The 27,994-nt window shown below is 43.7% G+C and overlaps 1 protein-coding gene across 1 annotated transcript in view; it reads left to right on the plus strand.

Moving 5' to 3' along the window:
• Positions 1-27,994, plus strand: part of VAV3 (vav guanine nucleotide exchange factor 3) — a 247,371-nt gene that overhangs the window by 92,460 nt on the left and 126,917 nt on the right. Inside the window, exons 11-15 of the mRNA XM_056867457.1 lie at positions 3,522-3,590; positions 4,703-4,789; positions 6,335-6,420; positions 10,089-10,221; positions 11,032-11,141. Of these exons, the coding sequence (XP_056723435.1) occupies positions 3,522-3,590; positions 4,703-4,789; positions 6,335-6,420; positions 10,089-10,221; positions 11,032-11,141 (485 nt within the window). The remainder of the gene's footprint in view (positions 1-3,521; positions 3,591-4,702; positions 4,790-6,334; positions 6,421-10,088; positions 10,222-11,031; positions 11,142-27,994) is intronic.

Consider the following 27,994-nt stretch of genomic DNA (forward strand, 5'->3'; position numbering starts at 1 on the left):
AAGGGGATTAGACAGATTCATGAAGCATAGGCCTATCAGTGGCTCATAGCAATTATGACTAAGGGGAACCTCCACATTCAGAGGCAGCAAACCTCTAAATACCAGTGCCAGGAGGCAACATCAAGAAAGGCCTAGACCTTTATGCCCTGTTGTTGTCCCTGCAGAGTAACTTGTTGTCTCTGAAGAGTAACTGGTTAGCCACTCTGAGACAGGAGGCTGTACTAGATGGAGCACTGATCTTATCCATCAGGGCTCTTGTGTTCTTAACCATTACAACAGGTCTCTTGCTCTTCTGTGGTTGAGCACAAACTTGTCATATAATTTTTTTTCATGGCACATCAGGAACAGTGCCTAACCCCCACTATCTATTACATAAGCTGATTTGGACTGTTGGTGTCCTTGAAGTGAGTCCTCTTTCCAGTATGCATTAAATGAGTTGGTGTCATTAAGTTGTATCATTTACCGATGAATGGTTCACATCAGTGGCATTTGTCACCCAGGGTGGAAAAATTGGTGACATGATGGTCTTAGACCAGCACTGAGGGGGATGGAAGTTTTGCTTCCTAAAATTAGCAGTAGCAATAGCAAATCAGTAAGATAAAGCAGCATTATCTGCTATGAGAACAAAAACTATGCTCTAACTTTGATGGTGCTTGAAATGCCACCTTGGTACTGCACGGGCTAAGCAACTACTTTCTGGGCTGTTTTCTTCCTGAGCTGGGCTCTAATAAAGCTGTATTTATTTTGGATATTTCTAGTTATAGCCTACAAAGCTTATGGCTTCTGCAGTTAGTCCTTTAATGAGGCTGGAGAGCCTTATAAATATTATTTGATAGCTGTGCTGGGAGACTCATTAGTTCAGTTGCAAAGAAATATCTTACTCCATTAGCCTGTCAGTTGTGCTGATGCTTATAAAATGTCATTTTAAAAAGAGCTTCTACCTGAGCAGAAAGCTGTATTCTGCCTTCACAGTGCTCAGCTGCATTGTGTATATTGCATTCCCTGAAATGCCTCTGAATAAAGTGCAGATGTCAAAATGTTTCAAAAAATGTTGTGAGAAAAATCCCAAGTAAATCTGATGGTAGAACTTTTGTATTTTCTTATCAAAGTAAAATCTTCACGATTAGTTTTAATTAATCACAGGAGGTATCAAATACTGTAAAAATAACAACTCTTTCAAAGGGTATCTGATAAAGGGAGCTTTGATTCTCAAAGGCTTTTACCCCAAAAATCTTGTTGGTTTCTAAGGTACTATTGGACTTGTATCTAGCAATTCTACTGCAGACCGACACTGATACCCTCTGAAACTCTTTCATAGTACTTTGTCATATTTATAGATGTACAGAATTCTGTGCATAATGCTTTATAACTATAGAACTGGGCGAAACTGCAATTCTAACAAATCTGGGTTTCTAAACATAATCTCTCAAGGGAAGATTTTGGCTAAAATATTGTTTTGTGGTTACCCAGGTTGCCAAGTGGTGATAAACTTCAGGGGTGGGGTAGCCTTTTGCCTATGCTGGTTTCTTTGTGAAGAAAGAACACTGGAGACTGAATTTTATCATGTCTGTTCGTTTATGTATTTCCTCTAGTCACAGCTGACTTATGGCGACCCTGTGGGTTTCAAAACAAGAGATGTTCGGAGGTAGTTTGCCATTGCCTGCTTCCAGGTGGGCTGAGAGAGTTTTGAGAAAACTGTGACTGGCCCAAGGTCACACAGCAGGCTTCATGTGGAGGAGTGGGGAATCAAACCCAGTCCTCCAGATTAGAATCTGCCACTCTTAACTACTACACCATGCTGGCTCTATTTAATATTAAATACAAGTCCTCAAAGGCTGTTCAGATGTAGAGCAAACTAATACAAAAGGCTTGAGAGTCTTTCTGTGTATGCCTAGAGTATGCTTGCAATAATCTGAGGTCTTTGTCAAAGACAAAGTGCTGTTTCCTCCATAGGGGAACATGTGTTCTGATGGGGTATATGAGGCTTTCCCCAGTGGGGAAATAGTTGCCCCCAGGGCATGGGAAGAAGGTTGAAGCTACAAGTTTATTGTTGTTACAGCCAATGGCCAGCATACGGCTGAAGGCAGCTACTTCTCCCTGTGTGCTGCAGTCTTGATCCAAATCAGGCCCCTGCATTCTTGGGAAATGAGTTCCCAGGGCAGAACTCATAGCTGACATCTGACAGAAAGCGTAGGGAATATAGATACAACCCATGGAAAAACATAACATGTAGGTAGGCCTTTAGCCTAAGATATTTTAGAAAGAGACACTTTGCAAAAATTCCACTCTTTCTCTGAAGCTTGAGAACTGTCAGTTATACTGCAGGCAGCATTCTGCCTCTGGTGCCTATTGATAGAATTGTGGCCTACTTTGATGAAGGTGTGTGTATGAGAAGAGTATATATGTCATAATATGTAATGAAACTGATATTAGATAAGAATTGTAATAGATTTCCACCTATCCCAACATCATCTCATAAAATAGAAAATGTTTTTCAAATTTGGTCGATGGTAGATGTGATGTAATATTTTCCCACCTACAGGCATGAAAGTGAAACTTTGCAGGTAAAACCATCATCATATTTATTTTTTACAGTCATAGATCAGCCAGGGTAGACACAGATGAAATCATCAGCACATCTACATCCAATAAAATTCCATAGCGGCATAACAGGCGGATTTCAATAGTACAGGCATAATTAATAAGAAGACTTAACCAGCTGCTTCCTTGTTGAACATGCTGAAGTACAAAATTTAGCCAACTTAAAGGTGGTTTCATTAGAGCAGTATGAAAGGAGGGGAAAAATATAAAATCCATCAGGTCTGTCTGGGAAGCTGGATAACATTGGAGTTATGTATACAGACTGAATGTCCCTATACAGAGGATAAAACAATAACAGGTAATCAACCTGTTTCAACCATGTCCAGTTGGCAGAGGCAAAATGTTGACAGTAAGGGATATGTGTATATCTTCCTTCCAAAAGAGCTCATAGTAAAGCATTAAAGCAAGCCAGATTGAAGATCTTTATATTTCGGGAATAATAAAACACAGAGATTGTCTTCCACAGCAAAATTTTTACCATGATTCTTTACCACTGGATAAGACTGTGCCCACTCTCTGTCTACTTAGGGAGGCAAGATGGCAATGGATAAGCAACTTTATCCAGCTGCTCTGCTTTATTTGTTTTTTAAATTGCATTTTAATCGACCAGGTTATCTTTTGCACTAGACTATTTGATTTACATGGATTAATTGCAGGTAAAACCTGAAATCTTCTAGTCTTAAAAACTGTAATTTGGGAACTGTTTTTAGAGATTGTCATGTAGACTTGAATCACATGGGATATAACATATGCATAGTATTCTGGATTTCTGCAGATAATTGGTTCAGTCTACCCTTTTCAGCCTAAGGCACAAAAATGACCTTGTTTTTAAATAAATCTTTATCTGACTGAAATAAGTGTGAGCTGTTTTGAATGGCAGTTAGCTGTCATCAGAAATAACTATGTATTCTGTGATACAGGAGCTGGTGAAACACACAACTGACCCAATGGAGAAGGCCAACTTAAAGCTTGCCCTTGATGCAATGAAGGTATGAGTGTCTAATGAGGAGGCTGAGTAACTTTGCACATAAAATGTAGAGGGACCTCTTCGAAGGAGAAGTTAAAAGAAATGTGCAAACTATGTTCCTTCATTTTTTCCCTTCCTGCACGCTGTGACACTTATATGGAATTTTTCACAATTCACAACTGAATCACTGTTTCCATCATTATGGTTTCCAACCTTCAGGTGGTGGCTGGAGATCTCCCACTATTAACAGCTGATCCCCAGGCGACAAAGATCAGATCACCTGGAGAAAATGGCTGCTTTGGAAGGTGGACTCTATGGCATTATACTCCATTGAGGTCCCTCCCCTCCCCCTCCCCTCCCCTCCCCTCCTCAGGCTCTACCCCCACAATCTCAAGGTTTCCCAACCCAGAGCTGGCAACCCTATCCATCACATGCATATTATTATCTGCAGTGCAGCATAATGCAGATCTCAAGCAGTGATCCTTGCATGTTTATCACATGCACAGCCATCTTAATTGTACATTACCTGGTGCATTCTTTCTACACTTTCTATTTTTTGGTGCAAATTGAATAGCTTATTTATAGGGAATAGAAAATTATGGAAATTCTGGTCATCCCTATTGGAAGTTCTGTGCAAAGCCATGTGGCATGGAGGACTGCAGGAAGAAGAAATCTGGGAAATCTCTTCCCCTCCTCTTTTGACCACAAACCAGCCTCTCCTTCAAGGCTTGCTCTGCTGGGTGCAAAAATGAGGGGTCGGTTTCATCTTATTTGACCTTCTTTATTGCAGCTGTCTATGTAGTGCGACTTTTTGGCTGTTTTCTGGCCTGCATCCTGCTTGTGTTCTAAGGGCCATTTTTTTTAATACTGCTATTTTATTGCTAGTGTTTTTAGAACTTCTGGAATTATTGTTGCTATATGCTGCTTGTACTATTTTATGTTGCTGTCTTTTATTGATGTTCTTTAAGCTGTTATGTTTTAGGCTTTTATTGGTTGGTTTTTACTTTGCAACCAGCCTGAAGCAAGTCTCTGGAGAAGCAGCCGGTGCACTTCCTGAATGATTAAAATATTTGCTTCTTCTCTAATATGTGAAGTTGCCTTTTCACATTTCCTTTTTCCCCTTCTGTGTTTTAGGACTTGGCACAGTATGTAAATGAAGTGAAGAGAGATAATGAAACTCTCCGTGAAATTAGACAATTTCAGTCTTCAATAGAGAATTTGGTACGTTTCAGTCTTCATTTACTCATGCTAGTTTTTTGAGCTTTGTGTATTGTCCTACTGTTTTCATGGTTATCTTGCTCTTTCTTCATTCTTAAAGTATACATGTGTAGGGAAAATGTTTGCTTGTTGTAGACCTGGGTCCCCAATGATATTAAAAGGCATCTAGTTACACAGAGATTTTGCTTGAAATGTTGAATAGTGTTATTCATCCCCTTACTCCGTGACATTTTGCAGTTGGTTCTGCCTCCTGTGGCAGCCATTATATAGTTGGCACCCTGTGTCAGAATTCCAAAAATGCTCACAGGCTCAGAATGGTTGAGAACCTTTGTTGTAGACAGTGGCCTTTAGGCAGCCAAGCCCATAGAGACTTGCAGGTATTAATTTTAATATGGACTACAGTTGGGGTGTAGCACTGGACCACAGGAAAGCTGAAGATGCACATTTCGGCAGGGTTTTTTTTGCTGTGTGAGGTCAGGGAGACCTTCTGTAATACATTCCATAATTCATACTAAAATTGCCCAGGGCATAAGGAATGAAGCCTGTCTTCTACTGCCTCTCACTCCTAGGAGCTGCTGTCTTAGTTTCGACACCCAGTTTAAAGGAATACCCATAATCTGGGCCACAGAGCAGTAGTAAGAGATTTGCTGACTGTGGCAAAGCACCTCTTATCATCTTGGAAGGTATGCTGAGAATTCAGAGAGATTTTTTTATTCCGTTACAAGTGTTTATTGTCTGGACAGGCTAGATAGAACCAATGGGTGTGACTGAGTGTGAGGAGAACCGTGCTGAGATATAGCTTACTTCTGCCCCTCTACTGGTTTGAATAATTTAGCACAATAGGCATTGTGGGCCAGATCAGGACCCTTCTTGGTTAAGCTCTGCGTGATCTTGACACTTGGGTATTAGTGTTCTGTCACTTACTCTAACATTCAAAAGGGAATCTTCATGGTCACTGTTAAGGCCAACACATATTCTATATGGCAGCATTTTTGTTTGGCCACCAGGCAAAAAGTGAACCATAATACAGAATTTGACAAAATAATCTTCTGTGATTAAAAGACTTTAGGCCCTTCAGAGCCACAATACCTCAAGGACCAGTCTTCATAAACTCATAAATTGGAGGGAGATGTCATGGAGAAGCAGCACTCACAATATTCTTCACCTATGGTCTGAGCCAGTTGCTATAACAAACTGTCAGAATAGTATAAAAGCTTGTTCGTCTTTTTCTATCTGCTAGTGTAATCCCACCACCTATATGGTCCTCTTTATCAGACTGGGGCGAGCTCAGGCACTTGGCTTCGGAACATGTGGTCAGCTTTCCCCAAGGAAGAAGGAATAATGGAGAGAAAAAGGGTGATAGCTCTAGCAGCACAAGAAATAAAGTTTGGAATCGGCTCCTTTGAGATGGGCTTTAAGCTCTGTTTAATATTATGTCTGTCTTTAGCTTGAAGGCCAATTTAGCAGCTGAACATTTTTTTCAGAGCTTTGTGAGCCTCTTAAGGATTGGATGTTAACTGCTGATTGGTGCAACTCCTGTGTTTTCAGAACCAGTCACTTTTACTGTATGGAAGACCACAAGGTGATGGTGAAATAAGGATAACGACCCTGGACAAACGGGCAAGGCAAGATAGGTGAGAAGAGCCCAAGTTTATTCTTTGATGTGTGGTAGATATCCTTGTCTTAAATAAGACAAACAAATAAGACTTGTTTTAAATTTTGGGAAACTTTGCCATGTAAACAGCTCCTATGGTTGCTTTTTTTCAACCAAGTTATGATTGCTTTGTCAGTTATGTAAACAACATTTTAAATTGTATTTTTAAATGTTTTATTGTTTTTATTATATTTTGGTTCACGTAAGCCGCTCTGAGCCCAACCTTTGGGTTGGGGAGAGTTGGGAAATGAAATGAATAAATAAATAAACAACATGTTAAGAAGGGCAGATATTTTGGCTCTAATGCATCACTTTCGGCTTTTGACTTTCCCAAGTGGTGAGCACATCTAGGGCCTGTGACTTTCCCAAGTGGTGAGCACATCTAGGGCCTGTGCTACAGGGTGGTATTTCCATTCGATAAAAGAGCACTGCCTCTTTATAATTCTTGTCCTATTTACAAACACGCAAGCAGAGCACAGCTGAGGCAAATATTGTTCTTACAGCAGGCAAGAACTTCATTGACCCTTGTGTCAGATTCCCAGAGAGCAGCTGTCTGCCTACAAGGGGGAATAAACCTATAAAAGACAAGGAAACATACCTCCCTGTCTGGTCTTTTAAGTACCAAGTAAATTTCCAGCATTGGACTTGTTGCCTATAGTTTTGGAAATCTGGGTCATTAGTTAGGATCACATTAACTGGGAGGAGGCTGTGGGTCCTTGGGGAAACAGCACCTGATTGAATCCCTCGTAGGGTGGGTATTTCCCATGATTGATAGAGGAGCTGCCCTGCATTCCTTTCCTCCTTTGGCATTACTCAGTGCCTTTTGATATCACTTTGATTCAGGCTCTCTGTATTAATTCTAGGGCCACATTCAGGTTTGCATGTGTACAGAAAAGGAGAACAAGCCATAACAAAATGGAGTTCCCCGGGGTCTGAGGGTCTTGGGGACATCAATCATGCTCCCATGCTTCTAGTTTTCCAGTCATTGATTAAAACTGTTGTGTTCTGAATGGCACTGGATGGTTTTCCTTCTTCTGCAAATTCATATTCATTTTGCTAGTTCATTTACTGTTCATTTTACTAACTGATGGCGTAACAAGTTTTCACTGGTTTAAATTGGTGCCACAGGGTCGCCAGGTCCCTCTTCGCCACCGGCAGGATATTTTTGGGGCGGAGCCTGAGGAGGGCGGGATTTGGGGAGGGGAGGGACTTCAATGCCATAGAGTTCAATTGCCAAAGTGGCCATTTTTCTCCAGGTGAACTGATCTCTATCGGCTGGAGATCAGTTGTATTAACAGGAGATCTCCTGCCACTACCTGGCAGTTGGCAACCCTATGGTGCCATTATGTCATTGCATCTGTTACACTGATAGTTTTGATTATTTTATATTTTAAATTTATGTATTCTATTTATGTGTAAGATAATATTTTAACTCTGTACTGTAAGCTTCTTTGATTGACATTTTAATGTTATGAAGGCAAGATACAGATTTTCTAAATACATAAAAGAATTCTGTATGATCCTCCAGTTCAATGAGTAAGCATTGCACTTCAGCTTCTTTCTTGGTAATGATTTCTCAAATGTAGATTAGATTGTTCTTGCCCTCTCCCTAGGATGCTGTTCAAAATCTCTAATTTGCAAAAACAGGGGACTGAGAGTGGCACTGCTACAGTTAATGGTAACTGTTCTATCAGGCATTGCTGCTTTGTCGGCCTCAGAGAACAGAGGCCTAGCTAACCTCTTCCTCATGTGCTTATATTCCTCTGGCCACAAGTTTCAGTAAGTCTGCAAAAGATGTCCAGGTAGCATATCAAATCAATTTATTACGGTCATTGACCAGCAAAAGGTAGCATATCAGAAAGTCAAGAAGGGTATGATTATTGTTTTAATTAAATATTGGGAGTATTGTATATCGGAATAATTATCAATAATAATATCAATACTCCCAAAATAGGGATAACAATAATCACACCCACCACCCTGGAGGCAGTAGGAATGGGGAGGAGAGATCGAGGAAGCACATTTCACCTGGTCCCCATGGTGTATCAGCTTTTCAAATGCCCTTTAAAGTTTAACAGCCCACTGTTTCAAAGGGTGGTAGACTTGGCCTCTGGAGTCCTGATGTCTATCATGGTTCTTTAAAGTTTGAAGGGACAATGTACTGCAACCCAGCTGGGGCTTGCAATGCTTTCTTCTCCCTGCTGCTTGTGCTGCGTTTCAGACATGATTCCTGATGCTGATGTTTATCAAGAGTGAAATTTCAGAATTGGGAATATCTGGAGTGTCTTTTGCGTTATTGGATATTGTTGGATCTGATCCCAGAAATATTAAGAATTGTATTGGGTTGGCAATGTCCACACCCCTAATATTATCACACCCCAATATTATTCTCCAGTCAGTCATAAGTAGGGAAATTCATAACTGCACATAATTCAAAGACAGTAATAATAGGGGGTCGAGACAGATTCATGTTTTGCCCTGTCAAATTGTGCGCAAAATTGGGGAATATGTTTATGTGTCCTATAGCCAATGACAGTGCAATCTGATGAAGTTACTCTGCATAGGTTTGCAGTGTGAGAGTCCAATTTACATTCTTAGAAACGTGATCTCCTTTCAAAGCTTAGGTCATATAAAAAGATGCACCATCAAATTAGTTTTTAAAATGGTTCATATTGAATGGCTTTCCAGGCCTTCATTCACACATATTGCCATTGTAGCTATGAGCTAGAAACATATGCCTCTTAGTAGTACTCTGGCTATGAAATAGTGTGAAGTTACATGAATTTTTCTCCTGTTGGAAACAATGGGGTCTTGCATGTTTAGCCGTACATTTAGGTTTCAGTGAAGTTGGTGAGACCTAAGAATGTTCAACTTTCTTTGGGTTGTACCATTTGCTTTTATGTATTGCTACATAACTATTTCCATATGCAGTGTAGAGTTGAGATAGCAGTGCATTGAATTTTAGTAGGATTTTTTTTGGCATCAAAAGATGTCATTTCAGAGTATACAAAAAAGAGCATTGCTCCCCTTGGAGGGGCAGGAAAAACTCCTTTTACTGTAAAATCACAATCAATTTCCTGGCAAAATGCTTGAGAAGAGAAGGATGAAACTGCACATATTTCATCCTGGTACATTGTTCATATTTGTTCATGTTCCCTTGAAACGAATACTGAAATGGGAATGTGTCTTACCACAAGGACCAAAATATGTGAAAAAGCCATCCAAATTCCCTTCTGTGCATCTTAATTTATATTATTATTAAAATTGAATATTTCAGTGTACACATTCTAGATGATAATTGATAGTTGGCTTACAGTAATGGTATTTAATATTTGACAGTTGCCATGCAATGATATTTAGTATATGACAACTGATGCACAATGACATTTGATATTTGAAAGTATTCGATTGACAACTTTTGACATTTGACAGCTGTCAAAAATTAAACAGCCGAGAGTCATGGTCAACAATTTAAAGCACTCAAATTGAATTCCATAATCCAAGTTTCATATTTTGAGATAAAAGTTCACATTCAGCATCCAAAATATAATGTCTTTGGAATCTAATTTAAAATTGCTGTATGCAAAGCTTTTGAAGACAGCACTTAGCTTTTATAAACCACATCTTGTTATATTTGTATTTTCACAGGCATATCTTTTTATTTGATCTGGCTGTAATTGTATGCAAACGGCGGGGTGATAATTACGAAATGAAGGATATAATTGATCTTCAGGAATACAAAATAGCCAACAACCCTACAACAGATAAAGAGAACAAAAAGGTAAAAAAAAGAAATTAGATTTATGGAGGATGGGGCCCTCAGCAGCTACTAGCCATGGAGAGGAAAGGGAATCTCCATATCCAAAGGCAGTAAAGCTCTGAATACCAGTAGTAAGAGGCAGGAACAAGGGAAAGTGCTTGCCTGTGTGCCCTGTTCATTAGCCCTTAAAGGCAGTTGATTGGACTCAGTGTGAAATAAGATGCTGGACAGATAGACCACTGGCCTGATCTAGCAGGGCTAGATGTGTTCTTAAAGCATATAATAGTTGTTTTGCCCACAAAATGTACCACCCTGAAATTCAACAATCTGCATTAGATAATGATGTAATGGATAGTTGACACCTACAAGAAAGAAGAATGGCAGTTAAATTGTCACATCAGGAAAGTTTTAGATTCCTCATGTAGAGGATTTCCAAGTGGGAAGTTTGACCTTTCTCTACCAGCAGTCTGAAAGCTCGCAGTCCAGAATGACTCTCAAATATATGTGAAGCTTTTTGAACAGTAAGGCACATGTAAATTCTAACCATTATCACTGGGTGGGATCCAGTGGTAATTTTGGGGTTTTTTGCCACCTTCCTCCCACTGGAGGCCCAAATGCTGCTCCTGCTGCACAGGGGACCTCCCCTAAGAGCAGAATGGGGGAAGGAGTGGGGATTTCTGCATTGAAAGGGGGAATTGGTAAAAATTAAGTAGTGGAAATCTACCACTGGATCCAACCTTATATTATTATTTAATGAGCAACCTAAAAACAGCGACATATGGCCCCAATCAGTTTGGCAGAACAGCTTGAATTGTGTTTTCATTTCAACAGTGGTCTTATGGCTTCTACCTCATCCACATACAAGGGCAGAATGGGCTGGAACTCTACTGCAAAACGAAAGATTTGAAGAAAAAATGGCTTGAGCAGTTTGAAATGGCACTGTGAGTATTTCTATGTGCTATATGAAACTAATTTCTGTGAATGATAGTAACTAAATGTTCCATAATCCAGCAATGATTTTAATATTAAAGTAGTTTCTTGCCCATGCAAAGTCATTTATAAAATACATGCTTCAAAATCTTTATCACTGACACACAAATTGAAAATGCAGTTCTTTGAAGGAAAAGAAGAGGGAGCTCTAAGCTCTGTTTTTGTGCCTCACTTTCCTCTGAAGGCTGTTCCTTAGTGCTCTGGTATCTAGGGAAAGTATTAATGGATTTAGCAATAAATATTTAACATAATTGTGGCTGATTTTGCTATCATTGCCTTGGTAAACTAAAATGTATTACTGAGGGAGATGAGAATGTTGGCTTTTTTCCTAGTGGCTTCTAACTAATTTATTATGTAGCATTTGGATCAGGTTTCCTGGATTATTACATTTGACTTCAAGGATTTAATTCTTCTCTCTTAACACAACAAGAACAAAAAGAGTGTTATGTGCTATAGAATCTTTTCATAGAAATGTTAACAAAATATTCTGGCAGTTTAAAGATCAGCTGGGTTATCTTTGTTTTTCTAACTAATATGTTTATATTTATGATTGTCATTCTTTTGATTTCTGATGAACGATCCAGTACCGAACAAACAAAACAGTAGAATGGGATAAAATAAATATTAGTATGAGCTATTCTGTAGCAAAGAGAGGAATGGTTTCTACTTTCATGGTTTCTCTTGTTTTTGGCATATGTATTCAGAAGATCTATACTAACCAGCATGGTGTAGTGGTTAAGAGCAGCAGACTCTAATCTGGAGAACTAGGTTCGATTTCCCACTCCTCCACATGAAGCCTGCTGGGTGACTAGTCACAGTTGTCTCAGAACTCTCACCACCCATGCAGAAGCAGGCAATAGCAAACCTCCTCTGAATGTCTGTTGCCTTGGAAACCCTATAGGGTCCCCATAAGTCAGCTGTGACTTGATGGGACACTCTCTCTCTCTCTCTCACACACACACACACACTCACACACATACTTGAGAGCAAAAAACTGCACCTGTCCAACCAACTGTGTGTGTATAGTGCCGTCAAGTTGCAGCCATCTTCTGGTGACCTCCAGTAAGGGGATTTCAAGGCAAGTGAGAAGCAGAGGTGGTTTGCCATTGCCTTCCTCTGCAGTCTGCCTTGGAGGTCACCCTTCCAAGTACCAATCCTGCTTAGCTTTCGAGATCGGACAAGATCAGTGTATACCATGCTGCTGTTCCTCCCATCCAACCAATTAATTGGAATTACACAGGGTTCCCCTTGAGACTGTTCTAGAAGATTCAGCTGGTCCAGAAGGGGTTCCCATGGGAACTCCATTAAGAACGCACATACAACCTGTGCTCTGCCAGCTGTGCTGGCTCCAGATTTTGTACCTGATCAAGTTCATGGTTTTGGTACTCATCTTGGTCTGGGACCAGCGTATCTGCAGGACCATCTCTCCTGATATACCTCCCCTGAGTCCTGCACTGGCCAGGGAGGGTGGGGTATAAATGCAATGAACAAACAAATAAATAAATTACAAATTATTAAGTGGTCATTGATAAAAATTGTGCATACCTCTGGATGTAGATGTATTTTATCTATGGATCCAGATAGTATCTACCCATTTTGAATTGCCTTGTCATTTAAGCAGTGGTCTTATGGCTTCTGCCTAGAGAACTACTCAGTTCAAGTGCTCAGCTGAAAAAATGTCAGGCATGCCCAAGCCCTCTACCTAACAGTGTATTAAAGCTGAAAAAAAGTTCCTTTATCCTCCATGTTGCATTTCTTTTTGCTTTGTCCAAAGATCTTTTTTTCTTCATGTTGTCTCATTATTTTCTCAGTTACAGATTTTCTCAGTTGTAGATCCTCTCTGTTCTTATGACTGTCAGTGATTCTTTCTCACTCATGCACACACTTCTAATTCCTGACTTTGCCTGGTAGCCATGACATTCTTCCATTGGGCATTATTTCTGAATGTGCTTGGTACCCTAAGAATACGCACTTAAAAATCCAGGTTGGTGATATCCTTATTTGGAGACTCCACATTTGCTGTAATTTAGACTAGACTTTGCTGTGGAGAACTGGCTGATGAATAGTTAGCTTGAAGTCTTATTTTAGTTCATAGGTGGTTTTCCTGTATTCATATCCCATAACTATCCAACAGTCCTAACTGGAATGCATTAGAAAGCACTAAAGTCTTCATCAAAAGAACACCAAAAAACTAAGTAAATCACTTAGATCATCAGTTGCTTGTTCACTTAAAATTCATGTGGTGCATTTGCCGAGCTGTTTGAATGGTATGATGTATTAAAGTGCCTAGTGGAAATAACCAAGTGTTCACTATCTCCTTCATCCTGTGTGTCTACAAGGAGATAGTGAACACTTGGTTATTTCCACTAGGCACTTTAATACATCATACCATTCAAACAGCTCGGCAAATGTACCACATGAATTTTAAGTGAACAAGCAACTGATAATCTAAGTGATTTACTTAACTTTTTGGTGCTGTTTTGATGAAGACTTTAGTGCAGGGGTGTCGAACTCAATTGTTACAAGGGCTGGATATGACATAAATGTCACTTGGTCGGGCCGGGCCCTGCCTTGCCAACCCAGATCAAGAGTGGGGCTGGGTGTCTGCCTCGGCTGGCTCGCAGGCCAGATAGGAGTTCTCGAGGGGCCGGATCCGGCCCTCGGGCTTTAAGTTTGACACCCCTGCTTTAGTGCTTTCTAATGTATTCCAGTTGCCTGCTTTCCTGCACATATGCTGTCAGCTATGAAAACCTCATAGGCTTGTAAAAGTGTTGGGTGTCATCCAACAATCACTACCGCTCCCAACAGCCCTTTACTAAAGGTGATTTGTTGTTGTTGATTATCATAACTGAACAGAACCAAGGGATTTGGTGGTTCAGCAACTTAATGTGCTTGACTTGAGTGTGGATTGTAGTTTGGCTTGGATTCATGATTAAATATCAGATTAGTGGTCTCAGTTGATACATTCCTAATGGATGGCTTGTCCACATTGAAAACTACATCACAATATCACACACCTCTGCATGATTGGCTGCAGGAATACTGTTGTGTATTATTTACAGTGTGGAGTGCAAAATAGCAGCATGGGCTACAGGTATGGGGTGATACAAAGCAGCAGCCATTTTGCACTGGCGCATACCTGTGTGATGCACACATTGATTCCCCCCCCCCCGAGGTTTCTTCCACTCAGTGTGCACTACCGGAAATGAACTTGGCTAAGAGAGAAGTGGTTGGGGGAGGAACTGCCAGGAGAGCACTATGAGTGTATCTGTGTGTGTGTGTGGGGAGGGGCTAGCACCATGCTCATGCGCCTCATTGTTCATGTGATCATGGCATACTCACATATTAGGAATTTGGTTCTACCGCTATAATTTCTTTTAGATTTGAGAAACTGTGCGCTGAGAGGCACATAAGTCTAGATTGAGCTACCACACATTAATTGATCACACGAACAAGCAATAACTTTTGATTACCCTTCTTTGGATTAGTTTCAGTGATGGGCAAACTGCTTTCAGCTTTGATTTTGAAGCTGACTTTATGAACTTTATTGGCAAGTGAAGAAACACATGCCTTTTCCAAGAATTCTGCCCCAGCTTATTATAATTGCTGCACATATGCAATTACTCTGTTGCCCCCTGGGAATTGTAATTTGGTTTCTCCTGCACTTCATCAGCCCTGATGAACAGCCACTTGGAAAGTCAAGTTCTTTATTTAGTACATGTTATATTGTCACTTCTCCATGAAGCTCAGGGCAGTATTTGTTGGTCTTGTCTCCTCCTCCATTTTATCCTAACAACCCTGTGAGGTAGGTTAGGCTGAGTGACTGGGCCAAGGTCAGCTTCATGGCACAATGGGAATTTGATCCTGAGTCTCTAGGATCCAGTGCTCTAACCACTGCATTACATAGAACACTGGAACTGAGAGGATTTTAGATCTGGGTGGTGGACTGCAGCTACACAAAATGGTTGCAAGAACCACTAAGAGAACTAGTTAGTTGTAATTCTTTATCTTAGCAAAGAGAATGCAAAAGGCAGTATGCAAATATCTGATAAAAACTATTGATTTACTGGCATCATATTTTCTGCACTGTCCCTTAACATAACCTTCCTTCCTTTGTTGTTGTAGTAGTAGTAGTAGTGGTAGTTGTGCAGTGAACAGATGGTTTCATTGAGCTGTGCACAATAACATCCAGATAGCTTTGCATGAGAGCCTGTAGATGCTTGACTTGAAACTTATCAGAATATGAACTCAGCGTGCAGTTTACCTCAGAAGCTTTCTGTCTCAATTCACTGTGCAGCATCTTATACTCTCATTTACGGTAGGTTGAATTTCACCCGCCATCATTATGACTGGTTCCCTAATTTATTTAGGATCTTCTTGTACTTAGTCACAGTACTGCCTAATGCTCTAAACATTTTAGCCCATCAGCACAACTTTTCCACTTCATTATTCAAACCTTTTTCTAAGCCATTAAAAATAAAGCCAAACATTGCTATGTATTCATACAGTGAGACCTCCTTCCAAGATGCACAGAAGAAAGGCTATTGCAGTAACCTGCACCATGACACTTGCCTCTTAGTAGGTTGTAGCTCACAATTGATGGCCTTCCTTTTTATTTTAATTGCTAAGTCTTATTTTCTGGATGGATCTATCTGTTGGTATACTAGTCATTCCATCCTATGTATAACAGCAAATCTCAGTTTGGGCTTCCTGTTTGCTTTGATAGGATTGCCTCAATCTGAATGACTCTGCCTATGCTGTCCCAATCTTGACTTGCTAAGCATAAATGTCAGTATTCTCTTTCAGCCCTTTTCATTGGACTGTACCAGTTTATTCTGAGAAAGTGACCTTCTTTGAAAGTGTCCCTATAACTTATTACTCTCAAATGCTGGTGAGGCTGTAAATCTGTATTTGGGCTGTATCACTTTAATCTGCCTTTGAGGGCTCACATGATTGAGTGGTCATCTACAAAAAAACACAACACCTCCCCCCCCAATCCTACAGGGCTTTATACCAGGGATAAAGATTCTGGTTCTAGTATTTGCTCTGACATGGCAGTCTTGTATATGCTGGGGATTCCCCCCCCAAAAAAATGTATGGATGAATATTCAGTTATGTCAGCCCTCACAGGTAGAGTCTTGAAGTATTATGTTCCAGAGGCACACTTTCAGCCTCATCTGCTATTTGTGCGAAACAGGCCTATATGAAAATAACCTTTCCCATCACCTTTCTATTGTCTCATTAATTTCTGCTACATCCTTGCAAAAAAGATTGTTTATCTTCTTGCTGCAAACAATGACACTATGGCAAGAGAAAATTATACCTAGTACATAACCTGGTAGCCTCTTCACTTGATTACTGCATTGTATTTTATGTGGATTGCCCTTGAAGACAATCCAAAAACTGAAGCTTGTGCTAAATATGGCAGTTCAGCTTTTAGCCAGGATTAAAACAAATATTTCACCAGTACTTTAAGAACTCCTCTGCTTACTGTTAGTTTCCAGACCTTATTCCTCGCACAGGCTTTAACCTTTATTCATTTAAAACATTCATATGCTGCCTTTCTGCCCAATTAGGGCTCTCAAGGCAGTGAACAATTAAAAGATTAAAAACGAACTGTTAAGAACAGTATGTATCTATAAAACGTACAGTTAAAATCAAACAAGAAGAAAGATCAGTAAAGGTACACCTGATGAAACAAAGAAGTCTTCACCCACTGGTGGAAGGCAGTGATCAAGGGGTTTAGATGAATCTCCCTGGGAAGGGAATTCTGTAATTTTGGTGCCATAACCAAAAAAGCCCTTTCTCAGATGGCTACCTGTCTAGCCTCAGATGATGGGTGTGCCTGTAGCAGGACATCAGAATATGATTGTAATGGTTGGGTAGATTTGTATACGAGTAGGCAGTCCTTTAGGAATGCAGGTCCCAGGCCATTTATTGAGCCATAAAGGTCAATACCTTTACTTGGTCCCAGAAGCAGACTGGAAGCCAGTGCAGATGGAACAAGACTGGAGTGATATGGTCCCTGTGACTTGTTCCAGACAGCATTCTGTACCAACTGCAGTTTCTGGATATTCTTTGTTGAAACATTCTGGTGGTCTACAGATGCTTGGGTGTTGCTGATTATATGCTACCTCCTGTTTTATGTTGAATATGAAATTGATGTTGGTATATGTTTAAAATTACTAATGTTTTTATATAGAGTTGCTGTTTTTATTTGTGGTGTAAACATCTTTGAAGTTACTAGTCAAAAACCACACTTTATATTTCCAAACAAACATTAGTTTCTTTGGAACATATGGCTTCGGGCATTTCTGTAGAGACAGCATTAATGCTAATGATGCTATGTTGTGTTCCCATGTGCTAGCAGAACACTCTCCTTTGTCTCCTAAGCTATATGGGTAGAAATCAATAGACTAAAGATTGTTACCAGGGTATTTGCCACAGTGGCAAGAGGGTGATCACTCAAGAAAGGCTACATCTGACTCACCAGCTGAAACTGGTGGAAGGTACTTCTGGCCATTGCTGCCACCTATTTATCCAACAGGAGGCTGTTGGATGTTCATCAGAATGCTATCAGAATACAATACCAGAAGATTGGATGTTCATCAGAATATTATCAGAACACAAGAAGAGCCCTGATGGATAAGGCCACTGGTCCATGTAGTCTAATATCCTGTCTCATACAGTGGTCAACCAGTTACTCTGGAAAGCCAACAACAGGGCAGAGGCTGAAGTCTTCCCCTGATGTTGCCTCCTAGCACTGGTATTCAGAGGTTTACTGATTCTGAACCCTTCAGTCACCATGGCTAGTAACTACTAACAGACCTATCTTCCATGAATCTGTCTAATCCCCTTTTAAAGCCATCTACACCTGTAGCCAACACTGCCTCCTCTGGCAGCAAATTCCACATTTTAATCACTCATTGTGTAAATAAGTATTTCCTACTGCCCTTCGGCTTCATTGGATGACCTCGAGTTCTAGTATTTTGAGAGAGGGAGAAGTTTTTTTTTCCAACTCTCTCCACCTAATGAATAATTTCATATATCTATATCATGTCCCCTCTAGCCCCTTTTCTTGCAGAGAAATTCCTTTACCTTATATATCTTCAGCCAAAGGTACTGGACACTTTACAAAAAATGAAAGCTGAGAACTCAGAGACCCTGATACATAGATAGGGTTGCCAGGTCCTTGTTCGCCACTGGCTGGAGATTTTGGGGGCAGAGACTAAGGAGGGTGGGGTTTGGGGAGGGACTTTAGTGCTATAGAGTCCAATTGCCACAGCAGCCATTTTCTCCAGGTGAACTGATCTCTATTGGCTGGAGATCAGTTGTAATAACAGGAGATCTCCAGCTAGTACCTGGAGGTAGGGCTGTGGATTCGGTTCGGCCCGAACTGAAAAACAGCCGAATTTCCCCCGATTCGGCGGTTTTTCGGTTTGGATTGAACCGAACTCAAAAAAGGGGGGGAAACCGGGAACCGAATTTGCCGAGTTCGGGGTGTTCCCGAATAAATTCGGCAAATTCGGGCCCTTTAAACATCTGCGCCTTCCAGCTGGAAGGCTCAGATCTGTTCCCCCCACCGCGCGCCTTCAAGGAGCTTCCCTGAAGGCTCACAGGGGCCCCTTTAAATAGATCTGTGCCTCCCAGCCGGGAGGCACAGATCTGTTCCACCCCCCTGCGTGCCTTCAGGGAAGCCCTCTGAAGGCGGGGGAGGGGGGAGATTTGTGCCTCCCGGCCGGCCCCCACGCGTCTTCAAGGAAGTCCCGGGAAGAGGGGCGGGTTTTTTTAAACCCCTCTGCCCTGCCTGCGCAGACAGCGCAGAGGGGCTTGACAACCCACCACCCCTCTTCCCGGGAGTCCTGGGAAGAGGGGCAGGGGGTCTTTAAACCCCTCTGCCCTTCCTGCGCAGACAGCGCAGAGGGGCTTGACAACCCATCCCCCCTCTTCCTGGGACTCCTGGGAAGAGGGGTGGGTGGTCTTTAAACCCCTCTGCCCTGCCTGCGCAGACAGTGCAGAGGGGCTTAACAACCCACCGCCCCTCTTCCCAGGAGTCCCGGGAAGAGGGGCGGGGGATCTTTAATACCCTCTGTGCTGTCTGCGCAGGCAGCTCAGAGGGGCTTGACAACCCACCGCCCCTCTTCCCGGGAGTCCTGGGAAGAGGGGCGGGGGGGTCTTTAAACCCCTCTGCCCTGCCTGCGCAGACAGCTCAGAGGGGCTTGACAACCCACCGCCCCTCTTCCCGGGAGTCCCGGGAAGAGGGGCGGGGGGTATTTAAACCCCTCTGCGCTGCCTGCACAGACAGCGCAGAGGGGCTTGACAACCCACCGCCCCTCTTCCCGGGAGTCCCGGGAAGAGGGGCGGGGGGTATTTAAACCCCTCTGCGCTGCCTGCACAGACAGCGCAGAGGGGCTTGACAACCCATCCCCCCTCTTCCCGGGACTCCCGGGAAGAGGAGCGGGGGGTCTTTAAACCCCTCTGCCCCCCGCACCTTCATGGGCTTCCCTGAAGGTGCGCGGGAGTCTCTAAACCCCTCTGCGCCTCCCGGCTGGGAGGTGCAGATCTATTCCAAGCCCCCCGTGCGCCCCGGGGGCCCGCTACAGCCGCTGCAGGAGCAGCGGGCCGACGCCCCGGAGGCCCCAACCGAGGCCGCTGCAGGCACCGCGGGCCACCAACCTGCGGGCCCAGCCAGCTCCCCCACGGGGGTAACACGCGGCCAGGTCCCACTCCTGGCCGAGGGGGGAGGAGCACCGCAGCCGTGGCACAGGGGGAGAGTCGGCTAGGGCCGTCCCCTCCAGTCCCCAGCTGTCGGGCAATCGAGCCCGAGCAAGGCAGGGGCGCAAGCCGCGCCTGGTGTTTCAGGGCTGGGAAGCAAGGCTTCCCAGTCCTTATATGGACTTCCGGGGGGAGGGCTAGGTGCGGAGCTTGGGAGAGGCTTCTCTGGCCTGGAGGCTATATAAGGCCAGAGAAGTCTGACTGCCGGGGAGGATACAGGCTAGAGTCTGACCGCAAGGTGTGTCCTGCGGCACTCTGGCGACGCCTGAGGGAGAGTCAAGCTCCGACTCCCCCTCGGACTGGTCTGAGATTGTCTCAGCCCCAACCTCCTCCAGGCCAGAGACCCTCCCGGCATCCAGGCCCAAGGCCCCTCATGACAAAGTATTCCCAGCGATGTATGAAGAGTTTGAAAACGTTATAAAAAACATCACTTTAAAAGGGTTTTTGGATGCCACGGCTAAAAAATGGTTGGAAGACGTCTTCACAGCTAAAGGGGCCAAACAAAGTGCGAACAGTATTTTTTATAACAGTTTCAAACTCTTAATACATCGGTGGGAATACATAGAAAGTGCAAACAGTATTTTTTATAACATTTCCAACCTCTTGATACATCTCTGGGAATACCTAGTGCGGTAACAGCCAGTTTCCCTATAGACTTGAATTTAAGGATACATGAGGAGGTAGATCAGTCTAAAGGGCAATTTTGACATCTTGTAACAGTTGAGCCTTGTAAATATTTATCTGTGTGTTCCTTATGGACATTTTAAATTAAATCCTTATCAATGCCATTTGCCTACTTTTTAAACATTTGTATTATTGTAATCCAATTTGAATTCTGATTCTGTGATAAAAACAGAATGTACATTTTTAAATAGGCCTAGAGATTTTAAAGCAATCCTGTGGATGCAGAGTTCCTTTCCCTACAAAGTTTCAACATCTAGTTTCATTTGATATACCAACTTGAGAATGCCACTTGCATATAGGATCAGGCCATTTTTCTTGATTTATTCCAGGTAGGGCAGCAAGAAGATGCTTATTTTGTCTCCATTTCTTGTACTTGATGCTTCAATTTTTTGACTTACTGGTCAAGCTGAAGTCAAACCAATCTTTTTTCAGTCACTGTGAAAAAAATACATATGCATAACAACTTCTGAGGGAATATTTGATCTCTGACATATTGAACACTGATGCATTAAATTAAAACTGTTAATATCAATGCACACTAAAAGCCTGCAATATATGCTGTATTCTTTAACACCCCAATGGATCTACATTTATGCTTGCATTTATCATGGTGAAATTCAGTTGTACTTGTTAGAACATCTCTTGGGGGAAAAAACTGTTTTGTGAAAGTGGTTTCTAAAAGAAGTGGAGGGGGTGAGAAGCAATCATTTTTAATTGCAGTTAATATTTTATTTTCCCTCTGTGAGGGCTGTGTTGTGCAGTTTCAGGTACTATAACCGGAATATGCCAGGGAAAACTTGTGCATGATGGAGAACAGAGCTTATTTTCTGTTACATCAGCTAGTGGTTGTTTAGATAGAGCCTAGAGATAGGTCCTGGACGAAAAAAGATTATCCAGTTTGTAAAGAATTAGCATCTATATAGATAAGGTTCTGTTAAATCGATGGCTGGCTCCTCCCAATATGTTTAAAATGTAATATCAACTGTGTGAGGGCCTGATTTGGATCATGAGGGAAGAATGGGTTAACTCTTTACTTGTATGGTTTTGTTGATTCAAATAGACTCCTTTTCTCCATGCTAGCTGTAAAAGGAAAAAAGATGGTCAAAACACAGGACTCCCCTCCTGTTTTTAGGGCTAATAACAATGTACGGGTTTTTTGTATCAGATTCACTCAGTAACAGCCGCACAGTGAAAGAGTTAATCTTCCCTCTGGTGTAATCCTGATGCGAATAATCCTAATATTAGCTAGATACCATGATTTGGTTTAGTATTGCTTTGTCTCATTTTCTTTCCTACCATAAAGTCCAAGGTGCCTGACACTGTGAACAGTCTTAGCATCTAAGAGAATGTTGCAGTTCTGAAGCATTCTCCATACTGCTGCCACATGGCTCTAATGTATGTGGGTAAAGTGTCATCAAGTCACAGCTGACAAGGGGCTTTCAAGGCAAGTGAGAAACAGAGGTGGTTTCCATTGCCTTCCTCTGCAGAGCCTTCCTGGGTGGTCTCCCTTCAGAGTACTGATCCTGCTTAGCTTCTGAGATCTGATGAGATTGGGCTATACCATGCCTCCTTCTCTCCCATGGCTCTAATAGACTTTGCTATGGCTCAATTAAACCCTGTTGCTCCTGGGGAAGGGTTTTTATAATTAATCAATTTAATTTCCTAGGAAGAAAAAGGATACACTTCACTTTTTTTTTTTTTGCTGTCAAGTCACAGCTGACTTATGGCAACCCTGTAGGGTTTTCAAGGCATGAGACATTCATAAATGGTTTATCATTGCCTGCCTCTGCATAGCAACCCTGGAACTTCCTTGGTGGTCTCCAAGTACTAACCAGGGCGGACCCTGCTTAGCTTCTGAGATCTGACAAGATCAGGCTAACCTGGTATAATCAGGTCAGGACTGACACTTCTATATAGCTGACATAATTGACATACATTTTCTCATGATTAAACATGTAACTATAAAATGTATCTATAGCACAAATAAAAAAATAACAATTCTGAAACCATTTTAAAATGACAACATGAAACAATCATTTAAGTCAATCTGAACCTTTGGTTGCCCAAATGGTTTGGTTGAGAATTTAAATTTTAGCATTCATCATTGGAGAAATCTAAGTCACCCCCCCTCGCAAGAGCTGGTAGAAGGTGTTGACAGAACAGATCTTTGCTTACTTTCCCCATCCTCAAGCAGCTGGCTGTTCTTCCTGAAACTCCAACATGAAGATTGACAAACCCTCACAAGCACAATGTGCTGAAGGATGGGGAGCTGTAGCAACAAGGGGGAAATCAAGTAAAATGACCTCTTTTCCTCTCTCCTACCTATAAAAAGAATGGAAAAGAGATTATTTGATTCCGCCTTGTCATGGGCTGACTTTACTTGCAGGGCTCTTCCAATTCTCAGAGGGGTGTTTCAGGACAATGATAGGCTGTTTGGGGAGGACGGGCAAAGATATTCTCCATCAACATCTGTGGTGGACTTTTCCAGTAGATTCAGCCCCTTGTTTATTGTAGCTTAATTCTGTATTTACCTCTACAGGTTCTGCAACAACTTATTTGGATAATTTTGATTGTAGATTTAAATGCATTTTCTACTCCTTATAGTTATTTAAAACACATTTGGAGCTTGTTTTGCCTTGGTGTTTAATTGCCTTTGCTCTGTGAATATTTGTTGTTTGGACTAGGAACTCACCTTCCTGGCTTCTGGCCAGCTCCTTCTTGCCTTTAATTTCCCAAATAAAGTATAGGCCCCATACCTTGTTTGGGTTAATCCTTGTATGCCCTTGCAATCCAGTTTTCTGTCGATTATAGATATCTGCGAAATTTAAACTGAAGCGCGGCCCAACAGGCACCACCCAGACAAAATCCAGCCACTCAACAGCTAATGGGTGGAAGAAGGGGGCATGTCGTGGTGCAGGCGAGGAGCGAGGGCTGTAAGCTGTAAGCGTAGTCTGGAGAACAGTCTAAGGTCATTCACAGTGAAGGCAGAGTCCGAGATAGCAATACAGGCAAGGGAAGTCCAAGGCGTTAGTCAGAGCCAGTCCGAGAAGTCAGGATACCAGGAATCCAAAGGATAGCAGGGAAACAAGGCCGGTACACAAAGAGGTTGGTGACAAGTTGCTTGCACAACAGCCAAGCCTAACTGATGGCTTAAATCCCTTCCCCTGCTGCTGTATCAGAGCCAGCTGATGCTGATGCGGCTGAGTTCACAGGTGGTGCTTCAGCCCTGCTCTTCCTCATCACTGCTACTGGGGAGGTTCCTCTGTAAAGCCTTCAGTCTAGCACTCTGCCGTCTCTGCTGCATTGCCAGATGAACCTGTTTTCTTCTCTGCTCCAGTGGCCTTGGCGAGGCCTCTGGAGACACTGCATGTTGCAAGGTGTCAGGTCCAACTGGAGTCCTTGAGCTGGCAGGCTGCAGACATGATGAGTTATCTCCTGACTTTGGCTGATCCTCTACTCTGGCAGGCTGTAGGCCCTGTGGTTGTTCCTGTGGGACTTCTGCCTGAGGATGTCCCTCTGTTCTGGCTTCTATTTCCTCTTCGTCAGAGGAGGTCTCTGCAGACTGACTCATGACAGGGCAGCACCCAAGCAGCCATATAACTATGTGTAGCATGGGGAATGCCCTGGATGGGGCTTCCCTGTATGCCTTGGGGGTGGGTGTAAGGAAGGATGGGCAGGGAAAAAGAGTCCCAGCAGCTCTATAAATATGGCAGTAAAATGCCGAGGCCAGGGAGGAGGCAGACTGTGGAAAGGTGGCTAAGACAGGCAACCTAGCAGTCCAGAGCTTAGAGGAAAGCCCCATGTCCTCAAGTTCTTATTCTGAGGCCGAGGAAGTGCCTGCCAGGAACAACGGGAGAACCGTGGAGGGAAAGAAGCATCACAGCGTGGTGGAGGATGCAGGCAGGGGAGCCGCACAAAGGTGGCTCCTTCCCATTTACCAACCCCCTAGGGTGGGCTGGGGCTCGACTGTTGCTCCGCCCCTGTTGTTGAACCCTGTGCTTGTTGGGGCAGATTATCAGGCCAAGCCTAATGACAACATGGATACAGGAGCCCCTGGGCAAGGGGCTTCAATGTATTTATCCCAGTTCAGGCAATGGATGGTGGAATATCAGGGCTGCCTGATGAGAGAAATGGCCCAACAACATTAGGAGGCCCAGGCTGCCTTGATGGAAGGTCTGTGGCAGCTGGAGGCAGGTCGAGCGATTCCTGCAGGAGGCCCCAGCAATGCTGCAGTAGGAGGTGCCCAGATGCAGCCCATCCTACTGACCAAACTAGGATGAAATAGACAGTTTTTCTTGGAAGCTTTCGAATGTGTGGCCAAGGCCACTGGTTGGCCCTGGGACCACTGGACCTTCATATTGGGCCACTATCTCTCGGGAGATGCCCAGGTAGCCTTGAAAGCCTTGCCAACTATGATTGCCTAAATGCCGCCATGCTCGACCGATATGAGGTCTCCACTGATATGTATTGGCTAAAGTTTAGGGCCCTGAGATGGAAAAAGGGGTCTGGCCCTGGTAGTTTGTGAATACATTGAAGCATATGGCGTACTGGTGGCTGAAGCCTACAAACCCTGGGGAAAAGAACACTGTAGACCAAGTAGGGTTGGATCAAATGTCGCTGGTGGTTCCCGCCCAGGTTCAGGAGTAGCTCGCCTACAACAAGCCCTTGACTCTGGCTGACATGACAACTCCTGGAGCACGTTATGGTGACCAAGCCCAAGGACGCCTTGAAAGAGTTGGCCTGGGGGGATGTCTGACCCTCAGCCAGTGGAGATCCACCGTGACTGGGGCGGAAGCGAGGTTTATTGCAGCTGCCCGCACCGACTTGTGTTAAGCCATGGTGGCTGGCCCTAGTTCCTGGAACCTGGCCTCATGTCAGGTGGCCCAAAGTGGGACCGCTGGGCCAAAAGAACAGTGGGACTAATAAAGAAGTAAAAGCCATAGGGACGTGCTTCACCTGCGGCCAAAGGGGGCACCTTCACCAGGAGTGCCCTTATGGAATTTGGCCTTGGTCACGAGGAAGTCATGCAGTTGGCCACATCGACCCCCCCGCCCCCTCCACTGATAGTGTGAGACTACAAGGCGTGGACATGCAAGCCTTGGTGGATTCAGGCTCATCCATCTCTATGGTAGTCATGCATCTCCTCCTGGACAACTTCACTGTCACACGTCGGATGGCAGTGGTGTGCTTTCATCACCACGTAGAGGAGTAACCAATGATCGTGTTCTCTCTTACCTGGAATGGCAAGCTATATGAGATAGAAGTGGCCTGGGTTCACAGCTTGCCCTATCCCATATTGATCAGGCGAGACGTGCCCTGTTTTGCCAAGATGCTTGAAGCCTTCTCGCACCCTCCTGTTGCCACCATCACACCAGCCCAGTGTACCCTCAGGTCCAAAGCAAGCACATCAACAGGGGATCCAGAAGATGGGACCGGGGTTAGCATGGTCCATCCTGCAGTCACAGACCTGACCATGAACAGCGGCTTGTGCGTAAGAGAATCCTGATGTTATTTGATCCCAGAACCAGGATCCCTCCTTGGAAGCCTTTTGGGAGCTAGTGGCAGTGAGTGAGGGGCAGGTATGAGATGAGAGGAGGGCGGTCCAGTTGCCTAACATACACCAAGAAAAAAGGGTATGGTATAGGGTGGTAAGAGAGCAGGGTGGGGAAAGTCAACAGTTGTTGGTGCCCCAACCCTTCCTGGCCTGTGTACTAGAACTGAGCCATGACCATTCTTGAGCAAAGAATGGGGGTCAAAAACACACTGGCTAGAATCCTAGCACAATTTTTCTGACCTGCCGTCTCCGGGGATGTCGAACAGCATTGTTCCTCATACCATCAGTGCCAAAGGGGGGGATGGAAGGTGCCCCCCTTTGGGTCCCACTTCATCCCTTACCCATCATACACACCTCTTTTGACCAAGTGGCCATGGATTTTGTAGGGCCCCTCCCCCATATGGCCCAAGGCTCCCACTACCTTCTAGTCATTATAGACTATGGCATGTGGTAACCCGAAGTGATTCCTCTTAGGAGCATGCAGGCCACTGGTGTATGTAGAGTGCTAGTCAGCTTCATCTCTCATGTGGAGTTGCCCAAGGAAATCATCATGGATCGAGGAACCTCATTTATGGCCGCCATCACAAAACAGCTGTGCCGGGACTTGGGTATCCGGCAGATCTTTACATCAGTGGCCCACACCCAGACAGACAGACGGCCTTGTGAAGAGGTTTGGTTAAACCCTCAAAGGGATGTTGAGGAAATTGGTGAGGGATAAGCCCAACCAGTGGGACCTGTATGTTGATCCAGTACTCTTTGCTGTAAGAGAAACACCTCAAGCCTCTACAGGTACCACCCCCTTTGAAGTTTTATATGGGAAATGATCCCAAGGAATTACGGGGGTGGTTGAGGGGCATGAAGCCCCTGAATATATGTGCCTGGTCCAGGAAAGTCTAGAGACAGCCTGAGATTTAGCCCGCTGTAATTTTAAGCAAGTTCAGATAGCCCAAAGGGAACACTACGAGATGGCCACTCAGGGTGAGTACTGGCAGAAGGGGCCCAAGTGATGGTCAGATATAGTTTTTGGTCCAGGCAAAAGTGAACCCTGGCATGGACCTTGAAGTGATAAAGGTGTTGCAGCCATGTTCCTATAAGGTACAGTGTGGGATAGGGCTGTGCCACTGAAAATGCCTCCACATCAGTGACCTGAGGGCATGGTTCCCACAGGGAAGGCACCCAGCAAGTGTCACCTAGGGGACCAACCCCTAGACCTATACAACGGGAAACTGCCATGGCATCTTCCAGGACCCCATTGGAGGAGCCACTGGTTGATGAAGGGCTTTTGTCCTTTCAACAATGACAGCTGTCTATGGTCACTACCCACGGTCTTCTCCTCAATGCTGGTGCTCATTGAGTGGGTTGAGCACAGCATTTGAACCCCCCAAGACACGTAGCCCACACCCCATGGAAGGCCCACCCATAAACCCTTGGATGCCATTAACCAAGAAGTCCAGAAGATGCCTTCTTGGAGCGCATGGAGAAGCCCAGTGGTGTTGGTGCCAAAACTTGATGGGTCAGTGCAGTTTTGCATCAAGGCTGTCAACAAAATTGCACAATTTGACACGGACCCCATGCCATGAGCCAATGTGCTAATCAGTCAGCTGGGCACCACTTGATACCTCTCCCTGATCAACCTTACAAAAGGATATGGCAGGTGCCCATGTATCCAGAAGACAAAAAGAAAACAGTGTTTGCTATGCCCAATAGCCTCTACCAATTCAGGGTGATGCCCTTTGGGCTGCATGGGGCAGCGGCTACTTTTCAGAGGTTGGTTGATAGGGTCTTAGCCCA

Source organism: Euleptes europaea, chromosome 2 (genome assembly GCF_029931775.1).
Source record: "Euleptes europaea isolate rEulEur1 chromosome 2, rEulEur1.hap1, whole genome shotgun sequence".
In the NCBI taxonomy this organism is placed as follows: domain Eukaryota; kingdom Metazoa; phylum Chordata; class Lepidosauria; order Squamata; family Sphaerodactylidae; genus Euleptes; species Euleptes europaea.